The sequence below is a fragment of the Podarcis cretensis genome, assembly GCF_951804945.1.
Source record: "Podarcis cretensis genome assembly, chromosome: 11".
In the NCBI taxonomy this organism is placed as follows: domain Eukaryota; kingdom Metazoa; phylum Chordata; class Lepidosauria; order Squamata; family Lacertidae; genus Podarcis; species Podarcis cretensis.
In genome coordinates, this window is record NC_137180.1 from 35,312,327 (window position 1) to 35,324,534 (window position 12,208).

Here is a 12,208-nt window from a genome sequence, read left to right on the forward strand (position 1 = left end):
TTGAAGAATGACTAAGAATAGATCCAGATTTGACATGGCAGAAATGCTTGCTATGGATATTTTATATTATTATTATTATTATTATTATTATTATTATTATTATTATTACTTATTTACTTACTGTGTAATGCCATAGAGTTTGGACAATGTGCTGCTACATTTAACATCTGTGTAGGCTCCTATGTCTGCAAATTACACCCACCTCTGTGAAAAGGGAATTATATTATAGCCGCTTTTATATTCCCCTTTATAGTAAATGGGTAGGGGCATAGCTTTTTTCCGATTGTTTTAATTCAGTCCTGAATAACAGGTTGGACTGGGAAGACACACAGTGGCTCAAAAGCAGACAGGCCTGCTTCCCAAAATAGTGATAGAAGTTGAATGTTGTGGTCAATGCACATACAGGTGTTTGAAGCTAAAGGTATGTTACTCACACCTTAGGCAGTAAAAATGCTGCTGCTATGGTTTACATTGTGCTAGAAAAATCTGTTCCAGAAAGAAGGAAAGGCTTAGATACCATGTACATTATTGTTACTTTGGAAAGAATAAGGGTCCAGTTAGCAGGTAAAAGGTTTCTGAGAATGCCTTGACCTATAACATCCCTCATTGTAGAAATGAAACACTGTGTACATTTTAGGCAGCCAAGCAACTGGCTACAAGAAAAGGTCCAGAGGTGCCCATCAAAGAGTTTGGTATTGTATTGATTGCTAGAAGAACTATAGTGAAAAGTGAGGAAGGTGGAATATGTATAAGAGCTATTTCTTGTTTACAGAGTGAAGCCTATGGGCAGATCTTCCTGAATTTTCATGAATGCCTAGAACAGTAGAAATAGCAAAAAGATGGGTGCATGCAAGCAAACACATAGATGTAATCCATGTTCATCATGCACTCCCCTGGTGCCTTAGCTCATATTTTCTGAAAGAACTGTAAGCATTAGAAGCTGCAAATTGTCAGCCTTTTAAAAAACCAAACCAAACCAGAATGGCTTTCCCATTTTGCCTTTGGTATCCTGCCTTTTTTGCAGAACTAGCACTGCAGTTAGCATGTGCTATTGTTTCTGTATATCCTGTCTCTATTAGCCTTGTATTACCAGTTTCTTTTTCATGAATGGAAGAAGTACAATGGTAGCACAGTACTGTGGTAGCACAATACCCAGCCAGTCCTAGCTTCATTTTGCATATTCTCCTATGCTGTATTTGATTAGCATCCACTGTGATACTGAATCTCCTAGTATTTCTACTTCTTTATATAGGAAGCCATATACTGATTCCCATTCCCCTTCTTGTTTAATTTTGGGGAGTGCTGTTGTGCAATAGGAGCATTAAATGACAACAAAGATGAATAACATGAGAAATTGCATAATGTTGAATTGTGGCTGGTGAGAATGAGTACTTGACCTCACAAACTTGGAAGGTGCTGAACGTAAACACAACCTACATCTTTTGAACAAGTTGAGCAACTGATCTCCTGATTTCTTCCTGGCCTCTTTCCCAAAAGTTCTTTTTAGAAAATCTTACTTTCAGTTCTTAAACGCAGTTGCATTGCTGCTCTTATATATCTTGCAAGGTGCTACTGTTCTGCCATGGTTTTGCTTAGAGCTCTCATCATAATGGTCTGGGTCAACCTTTTCCTGGTTCCAACATCTGAGTGACCTTTGAGCTGGCATTTGGGACAGTAGTTCTTCCAACTTGAAAACTGTATAATAGAAGGACCTCCTTCAGGAATTTCCCAAAAATTTTGATGTTCCATAAATTCTGTTGAAGAATCCTATTTTTTTGAATGACAATTTAATAATCACAGTTTCTGCATGACAATTCTTGAATTAACCAATCCTGTTACATGATACAAAGTACCTGATGATGAGGGTTTAAAACAAAACTATATAAGAACTGATCAGGTATATTTTCCCCTCTTGTTCTCCTCACTAAGCAGTCTTTGATTCTTTAACTGTCATATTTTAGCAAATCTTTTAAGAGTCAGTAGTATTCATTGGGGAATATGTGTTCCACAGTCAAAGTGTGACAAGCTAGTTCTGTCCAACTTTAAATTACGTGTTTTCTAAGGTCACATTTTCTCATCAACAACTCAGACAAGACCCTTGTGTGTGTTTGTGTGCTTTTTTTTTTAAGGAGCTGGAAATGTAAAACAAACAAAATCTATAGCTGTGCCTCCAGGACCTCCTGTGTATTTGGATCTGGTCTATATTCCCAACCACAGCAACAGCAAGAATGTGGATGTAGAGTTTTTCAAGAGGGTGAGGTCATCCTACTACGTGGTGAGTGGGAATGATCCTGCTGCTGAAGAACCAAGCAGGGCTGTCCTGGATTCTCTGCTGGAGGGCAAGGCTCAGTGGGGAAGCAACATGCAGGTAGGCTCTCCAGTATTTGTGAATTAAAATCTGAAGAGATAAAAAAGTGACAAGGAACTTTGAGAAATCTCCTAAAACAAGATGCTGAGAGGTGCCTCATATTTGATAACAAGTTTCTTCAAGCTTTTTCTGGTCACAGTGACCCTCTTGCATGCCATGGTAAAACCAGAATGCATGGTTTATCATTACTATAAAGATCACTCCCATGGAAAAACAAGCACGGACTTAGCATTGTTTCTGAGTCAGGAATCATAGTTTATTTCTCCCAAACAAACCATGGTTGGCAAAACAAGAACAAACCTTGGCTTCACATGGCAATTCAATTGGAGGAAAACAAAGCAGTCTTTAGTTGAGTTGTCAGGACTTCTGCTTTGCTGCTCCGACCCTGCTAGGAGAGGATCAAGTTAGCAATTGACCCTGCTAGGAGAGGATCAAGTTAGCAATTGTCTGTGTGTTCACTGTAAATCAATAATTATGGTTTACCATGGCATGTGAATACAGCCAGTGGGGAGGAAAGTGTTCTCATAAGCTCATGATTTAAAACAACAACTAGAGCTATATTGAAAATTGTTTTTTCTCTTAATCTTCCACAGTTTGTGTTAATTACTAATCATACATTTTAATTGACTATTTGCATATTACCAAAACCTTACTGTAGGTGCCTTTTTCAGACTTTGAATGATGTTTAAGTGCAGAACTAGACGCAATGTGGTAGTCCCATGTCTTCAAATGCAAGGCATACCCAATTTTGTGTGTCTACTATATATTTTAATGGTTTCATGTTCTATATCCAAGATTTTGAGTATGGCTTAAGTACATCTTTAAACATTGTGCTCAATGCTTGGAAACTGGTTTTCTGTGAGCCATTTTGGGGTAATATTTCAATAACCCAACACCATGGTCAAGCTTTCTCAACTGGATTAATAGGCCTCTGCCATGAGTGTGTCCTTCTATATTATTTTATTTTTAGTTCATTTGCTTTTATTTTCTGCTTTAACTATTTTTACTGTGTTGTGTAGATTGCCTCAAGACACACATGCAGAAGGTAATTAATTAACAGTTATAATGGGCCAGGCCAGTTATGGAGAAGCAGCTCTTCCGTGGATGGGGCTAAAGGATGCCCTCAGCCATACAAAACTGTGATAGTGTTGCACATCATGTGTTCAGTATTTTGAAAAATGTGGATATGTAGAACTTAGTGCCTAAAATGTCAGAGGCTCCCATTTCACAATTGTAGAGGTTGAAGTTCTATACTGTACCCCAAGTAGTCTCTGTCTTGTTTACATAAGGACCATATGTCTTGAGACATAGAGTCTTCTGATAAATGTTTTTGTTGCACCTAGTTGCTACTGGTGTTAGCCACAGAAGTATTCTTTCAAAATGGGGGCCAGTATTCTCAAGACTTGCTCACACATTAATACCGCCTTCTGTTTGATCTTAATGTGTCCTCTGTTCTCGTATTCTTGTATTGCAGGTGACCTTAATCCCTACCCATGATTCGGAGGTGATGAGGGAATGGTATCAAGAGACCCACGAGAAACAACAGGACCTTAACATCATGGTACTGGCGAGCAGCAGCACTGTTGTTATGCAAGATGAATCTTTCCCTGCATGCAAGATTGAACTGTAGAAAAAGAAAAAGAAAAAAAGCAATGCATCACAACCTTAAACTTTGTTTCCAGACATTCTTCAATTTGAAAACACCTTTTCTAATGTAACCCATCTAATTCAGCTGCCGAACTATATATATATATATATATACTTGCCAAATGCTATACTGTATCACAGTGATGCAAGTCACTAATCTTTTTTTTCCAGTCTTTTGCTGATTGCTAAGGGAAATAACAGTATCCCCACCATAGGGTTCAAATTACTGCAAAACCTGCAGATTCTGGTTCATCTCCGCTGAACAGTTGGAAACCATGCACTAGCAAACACTGCTGACTTCTGCCAGGTATGGGGGCGTTTGCCCTTGAGAGAAAGACAGGGAGAGAAAGCGAGAGAGAGGAGTAGAGGAGAATAAAATCATTAGTTTTGCATTACTCTCAAAGCAATCAATATATTGCTTCCTGCAGTCTGCCATCACATAAAAAAGAAAGATGTAGGTTTGCATTAGTCTGAATTACTGCAAGAGCGGGCGTTTTAATTTAGTGACAAAATTAGCTAGAAAATTACGTGAAACCGAATGTGGCTTTGAAGGGACGTAAGATACAAAACACTTACTTGCTGTTGGCAACTTCACTTTGAACATGTCATATTCGCATCACAAAACTCTCCTAGGCAATATATGCAAGTAGTTTGAACCCCATTCGGTTTAACATGCAAACATGTTGGTCTAAGGCATGCTCCCAGTGAAAAATACATCTAGTCTACTCTTAAATTTGACAAACTTGCATGCTGAAACACCCAAGTCACACTCAAGTTTACTGAAGCAACATACCAAAGCAGTTGGGAGTACCTATGGTAGACAATTTGCCTTAGAATGTGACTTGAATGTACAAAGATACTTGATGCACTTATTTTTTAAATGCAAGATAGCAAGTTTATAAAAACATCTGTGTAGGATTATAGTTACACCAGTACAGAAGTATGCGTGTGCATGTGTGCTACTGGAAACCTCTCTGATTGGTCAAACAGCTTGGTGCTATGAATTATGCATGTAAGTTGAGCACTTCATTTGTGCACCTGAACAGCAAGCCTTTTTTTTTTTTTGAAAGTCTGCTTTTTCTCCTCCTCCCCCTTTTCCCTTGTGAAAGAAAGGGTGCGCCCGGTACCAGAAATTAACACATACAGAATGTTGCAAAAGGTTCTCTGCACTCTGTACAGTCTTTTGGAGCCTTGTCTCACCTTATTTTGACTGTTAATTTAAGAGCGAATATGGGAACAAATGTACAGATTTGATTTTTTTTTTTTTTTAGCTAGGTGCGAACTTTTAATAGATGAATTTTTAAACAGAAGTTTTGTTTACAGGAAAATTGCAAAGAAAAAAAATCAGGTGAAGGGATTTTTTTTTAAAGTAGTTTTGTAAGACAAGTGCGCAATGTTATTTTGAGGTTCTGGTGAGAATGAAGTACTGTATTTATTGAACATAGTTAACTGCCGATAATAATTTTGCAGGGAGCACACTAAAAAAATGCTATTATGTGTCAGTGATTAAAGAACCCGAGAACTAAAATGCAGGCTGGCTTCCTTTTCGCCAGGAGACTGCCTAGGTTCTGGGCTGGCCCAAGGGCACAAGCAACCCAACACTTGCTTGTGGCAATGTTTTTTTGGAGGCGGGATGTATCAACGAAAGCAGCTTATGATTGGCAGTTTTTGGGATGCTGCTGCAATGCACTTCTCCAACTGTTCAGGGCTACTAGTTGGGGCAGCAGAAGAACTGGCTCTACCTACTGTAGGTTTTCCTTTCTCCTGGTACCTGTCTTAAAATTAGCTCAAGCAAGTTCGTGCTCCCCGTATTTACAGATCCCTTCCAAAAGAAAAACTAGGATTGTGTGAATGTTGCAATTCTGTGAAGGGTGCAGAAAAGCTGATTACAGAATTCAGCTTTCTGAGAATTTCAGCGCTCTTCCTCTCTTTTTAACCCTTATGGTTACAGGGAGGACCCAGAGGAGTGGCTGGCGGGAATCTCAGTACCCTGTGGAGCCTTTTGCATTTTCCCAAGATTAGCAGTCAGAAAATTAATTATGCAACATAAGAGAAGTCATGCAAATGTGCATAATTTATGCATCTTGCAGAATTAAGCTTCAGTTGTCACAGAATTTGTGTTACCTTGGGGCAGAAGTTTTGATTTTTTAAAAAAGCCAACTATCACGCACAGCTTGAGGGAAGGCTACTCATTATTAAGGCAGTTGTCAAAGGGTGAGGGCATCACAGAACCTGTGGTAGTACCTGAAGCTTCATGGAAATCTTACTGGTGCTGGTAGAATATCTTGAGGACTGGGTCGCAGTTATCACTGCATACAACAATATCCATTACGCTTTATTTTGTGGTTTTGTAAGGAATTTACATGACCGCCGTAATAGGAATTTGCTTTGTTCTGTGCCAATTGTTTTTTTGCAGAAGACTTTGATTCCCTAAATAGTGGATTTTATATCATTTTATTTTCTATTATAATTTATTTCAATGGTTAACATTGTTTATTTTTATTTTATAGATGTGTATTTGCACTGCTGATTTTTAAAAAAATTATTTTTCATACTACTACAACCCCTCTTTTAATTTGGGCTGTGTTAGCCCAGTTAATGCTGTGAAATATTGTTTGTTAAATGTTTTGTGCATTTTTTTTTTAAAAAAAGTTCTAATATTTTATTTTTGTTTGACTTTTGTAGCGATGCTACTTTATTTATTCTTTCACCCAGGTCATTCAAAAGCTTGTGTTCTTGTGGTCTCTTTGCTTTTATTGGAATAATATACATGGAAGCAACTAGCAGTAGTTTGGGACTCGCGTCCTTAAAAATTCCATATGATTGTGGTACGAAAGACAAAGGGAAATGTACTGTGGAAAGAGGCAGAATTTCTAAGTTAAGTGTATGTACAATGCTTCTTTCCTAATGTGAACAGCTCAAACCTAAAGAGGAATTTGCACCACAGCACAGAGTGGTTTGTCCCAGTATAGTTAAAACAGAATCCTGAAGTGGGGGAAGTTAGTTCCGCTACCTGTGATTTGAAACTGCTGGCATCATGAAGCTGAAATGCCACATAGCTGATGAGCCCTGGGTACTCCTGCCTGCCCCTTTTGCAGCTCAACACTAGCTTTTCGTAGCCCAGCTACACAGCATCTCTGATGTGGTGCATCTTGGGCAGTGCCCTCGTCCACACTGGATGAGTTAGCACAATACCATCAACAGCACATTAAGTGTGCCGATGCACTGGCCACAGTTGTTACTGCACCACATCCTGAGCTTGCCTTGTTAGCAAAGGGTCAAGGAGGATTGGCTTTTTACAGTCTTAATCCCGTTATGGATCGAGCAGCAAGTCTTGCAGTGTGGCTTATTCCCAAGTAGGTCTCCAGGGTTCTGCAGCTTTGGGTCTACCAAGTTACTAACACAATATTCCATTTATCAATGAACTGTGCAGAAATTATTTGTTTTATGATCTGCCCACCACTTTATATGTAAGCAGAAATTAAATCATTTTTAGTGGGAGTATATTTTATAAACATATTGCAAATAAATAAATAGAAGAATGCCGTTAACAGCAAGCGAGTATGTGAAAGTAGCCACTTGGCCTGTTTCCAAACAAGCTGCTTCTTTTAATTAAAAAATGAAGACTTTCTTTTAGTTCAGCCCTAAATAGCAATATTAAATGAATATGTACAAAAGAGAAGCTGCCATCTCTCCACGCCCTCCGAGAAGTGGCAGTCTTTCTAGTCATATGCACACCAGCAGTCCCATAGATTAGTTGAAATCAGCATAGCAGTGCAGTCCTATGTATGCCTAACTCAGAAGTAATCCCCACTCAGTTCAAGGGGGGCTTATTCCCACATAGGCGCATGTAGGATTGCAGCCTCAATGGGGTTCAAATCCAGCCTTAACATTCCTTCACTCTAAGAACATCCTCAATCGTTCTCATACATCTTTTGTTGTAGGAACAAAAATTTAATCAGGTATTTATGTTGGGTGCACTACTTCTTCTTTTAAATGCCTCAAAAATGTTTGATAGCCCCATTCAGCTCTTGGATATCAGCAAACATTTTCCTGTATATAAAAAAAATGATACTCTGTACAGCTTCATCTCAAAGATCTCAATTGTGCAGAAGCCATGTCCCTGATCAATCTGCACACAGAAACATGCGCACAGGTCTGCAACCCAATGTGCTTCTTGAGAACTGGCTCTTAGGGGTTCGAGAACCCTCAGGAACATATTTTTAAGGATACAGGGCGATGGAAAGTGTATGAGATGGATACCCATCCCCCCACCATGAAGGGGAGCGCCTTCCTCTTGTGCAACAATTTCTTGGATGGCCTGAGCTATCCGTTTCAGGATTCTGAATAAGATTGCAAAAGTGGGGTATAAATTTTCTAAACAAATCTGCTTTTTACGCACACACAAGTTTTCAATGGCAGCCAATTTTGGCGGTGTTCTTTTTTTATTAAAAAGAAAAACTCCTCTTGACCAAATTAATGCCTTTCTTGCCTGTGCAACTAACCTAATTGTGTTAGTTACAGCCATACACAATTAGCTTATTGACAGTCAACCAGGAAATGCCATGGATACTGATTCTGAGCTCTGCAGCTCAGCACAGATTACTAGAAGCATGGTTCAATATTGATTAGCCTAATTTTAATGTGTCAATATTTGAGTGCTGATAGCACTCTAGAAAATGATGGTATTACCCATTGGTAACATTCCCCTAATCGTAGCCTTTATGATAGTACTATTCCATTGAATGAAATTCAGTGACTGTTTAGGCGAGATCACAGTCCATTTCCCAACTTGACAGTGCAGTCCTATTCATGTCTACCCAGAAGCTAATCCCCAGAGTTTGGTGGGATTTACTCCTAGGTAATTGTGCATAAGATTGTAGCCTAAAATGGATCTTCTTTTGCATGCCTTTTCATCTTCATATGGTGGGTCTGGTTACAACAATTCCTACCTTTTTGATTCCATTCCCATTCTTTGTCTCTTTGAGTTATTTTTAACTTCTCATTCTGTGGTGAATGGATCCAAATGTGTATATGAATGTATTTAGCTGTCTTCAATAGCTTAAGCAGTTTAGGAACCTAAAAACACTGAACTGAGAAAATAAATTTGCTGGGGAAAATTCCAAGTCTCCCTGCCCCAATGCTTCCCGCGCCAAGGAGACGCTCTGCATTATAAATTTTATGTCCTAGGCCTCTTCTTTGTCCATATGTAACCAGAAGTTCTTGCTCAGAGGAAAATAGTAGTTTTTGTGGTCTGGCATTATTAAGCAATGGGGAGGGGGGAATACAATCTTTACACTTACAGAACAAAAAGAGAGTTTCTGTAAGTGATAATATTCTCACTGAATAGTTGACAAACCACCCCAAAAACAAAACAAAACAAAACAAAACAAAACAAAACAAAAAACCAGGAACAAGCAGTTCTTCAAAACGCATTTGCAAATTGCATTATTTGCCTTGTTAAAGATGCTTGCTATTTTAAAAGAAGAAAGTTCGCTGTGATTTTAACTAAATAAATAAAAATGCAGCATCTAAACCTTGAACATTTATGGGGGGGGGAATGCTTCTCTGCACTGAATTAGCTTTAGGAGCTCCATTCTATTCATACAAGACTGGGCTGTACTCACATTGGTAAAAGCGCAATTCTGAAGTTCCAGGATGCTTTCACGTTTGCATGCAGCCATTTATTCTTCCAAACCATGGCGAGAAAGTCTTGTTGCTGGCTGAGAAGCTCCTCACACACTCCTCTCTCTCTTGTTCCGAATGGTCTTGTTTGTGTCGGTCTGCAGCTGTGTATGGTTTTATGTCTTATAATCCTTCATCACCTCTATTCTATCCAGTCATATCTAATGTAGAAAATTAGTTTCCAGTGAAAGTAATATGTAGTGCTTTTATGATATTTGTGTGCAATATCCCGTCTTCTGTTGAGGATATTTGATGTAAAGGAAACAAGCTCAGTTCCACAATAAAATACAAAAATAGTTATAAGTGTCAGTGTGGGTTCTTTTTGTATTTATATGAGGATGCACTTTCAACTCTCTTCTCAAATCGCATTCCTGGAAACAGCAAAGGAAAGAAAGGGTTGCAAGATGTAATTATTATGTAGCAGATGAATTCTGTTAGTAGATGTGGGAGACAAATGGGGTGTGGAGTAACCATCACAATCACAGCCTACCTGTGAGCTTCCCAGGGGCATCTGACTGGCTGCTGTTGGAAGTACTGCGGCTGTCATTGACTGGTTGGATGCAGAGGTGTGGTGGGAAGAGGGCTCAGAACCCAGGGATTGGTGGTGGAATGACACATGAGTGGTCAGAGGAAGAAGAGGGAGCAGACTGGGAGGAGGAGGTGTCAGAATCTGAAGAGGCAACAGGCTTTAGTGAACAGGAAGAGGCTGTAGCAGAGAGCAGTTGAAACTCAGAGGCAGAAGCAGAGGCTGGAGAGGAAGTGGACCAAGAGGCAGTGATGAGGCAGGCTGCTGAAGAATGCAGGGAGTCCCCCCCCCTCCTGCGACCAGCTTGCCTCCTCCACAGGTCTCCTTGAACATGCAGAGAAATGAAAAAAGCAGAACAGTTTGGTTGTGCACAGACACCATCCATGACTGCTTGGGGGAAAACCCTGGAGAAGAGGCAACTGTGGAAAGGCAGGGACCTCGCAACTGACTCATTGGACAGCTACGATTATGGCTGTTATGATCAGTTTGGCACATAAAACCAGTAGCAGTTATGATGTGTTTCCCACACAAAACCAGTGGCTGCTATTTTTTGGGTGGGAATAAGAAAGATTCCACCTCTCATCAGCTACAATTGGTATTATTCTCCAATATATACACTTGGAGGGGGGAGGGAGCCTTCCATCCAATCAGTTGTAATTTGGATTGTTCCCAAATTCAGGCATAGGATGAGCTGGTAAATGCTGTGACTTGCTGGTAGTGCCTGCCAGTATCTCTTTCAGGGTATGTGAGATGCCTTCTGGTCTTAAATCTATTGTTGGCCTGTCCCTGCTTAAGTAGTGAGTTCATAATCTGGATACCCCGGCTAGCAAATGTGGAATTATTTTGCGGAGGGAGTGAAGGAGCAGAGGGTTAAACCGCAATATACACTCAATTAGCTTCTGCCAACCTGATTCCCTGCAGATGTTTTGAACTACAACTCTCATCAGGCTACCTACTACAAAACATCAGGAGGACACCAACTTGCTGAAGGCTTCTAGGCATCTCTTCGAAGATTTCCAACCAAATGATGTATTGATCTCCCCTGCCTTGGCCCTGATCGGCATTGTAAGACCTACAATAGAATACAATAGAGGAATGACTGCATTTTTTGGTTCAGGGCTTTAATATTGATCATGACATGTTTGCGATGTATCTGCAAGATCTGTCAGACATTTCAAGTCTGCACTTGAGACTGCAGCAGAGCTTTCAGAGGGTGGCAATGGGGGATTTCTCAGCTCCTCCTGCTCTCTCTTCTCTCTCTTCTAGATTCTGTTCCCTCAAGGTTTTATGTCATCCCCTTTTCAACGATGAAACCACTGAGCAAAAACCAGGTGCTAACAGTATGCTGAGGACACTCAAGTTTCCTCTTTCCTTCCTCTCCTTACTGCTCCTGAGAGCTAATTCTGGCAATCTAAACCTGTTTAAGCAAATCTGGCAAAAAAGAAAAAAACCAAGATTGTGACAAAATAGATTCGTAGAAATAAAATGTATTTGACTATCTGTCTTGCACATACCACCCTGCACCCAAAGATCTGTAAGTGGTGCACAATAAAAGTAATAAAGGTAAAGGGATCCCTGACCATTTGGTCCAGTCGTGACCGACTCTGGGGTTGCGGCGCTCATCTCACTTTATTGGCCGAGGGAGCCGGCATACAGCTTCCGGGTCATGTGGCCAGCATGACTAAGCGTCTTCTGGCAAACCAGAGCAGCGCACAGAAATGCCGTTTACCTTCCCGCCAGAGCAGTACCTATTTATCTACTTGCACTTTGATGTGCTTTCAAACTGCTAGGTTGGCAGGAGCAGGGACAGAGCAACAGGAGCTCACCCCGTCGCGGGGATTTGAACCGCCGACCTTCTGATTGGCAAGTCCTAGGCTCTGTGTTTTAACCCATAGCGCCACCCGCGTCCCTTATAAAAGAAATAAAAACATCTAATTCAAAACCAAAATGGATAAAAATACAAAGGGCAGGAGCAAGAACTT

At 40.2% G+C, this 12,208-nt stretch overlaps 1 protein-coding gene across 1 annotated transcript in view; it reads left to right on the forward strand.

The window, feature by feature from the left end:
- Nucleotides 1-9,523, forward strand: part of MAP1B (microtubule associated protein 1B) — a 68,476-nt gene extending 58,953 nt beyond the window's left edge. The window contains exons 6-7 of the mRNA XM_079995274.1: nucleotides 2,130-2,368; nucleotides 3,843-9,523. Coding sequence (XP_079851400.1) covers nucleotides 2,130-2,368; nucleotides 3,843-3,998 — 395 coding nt within the window. The 3' untranslated portion in view covers nucleotides 3,999-9,523. The remainder of the gene's footprint in view (nucleotides 1-2,129; nucleotides 2,369-3,842) is intronic.
- Nucleotides 9,524-12,208: the final 2,685 nt, after the last annotated feature.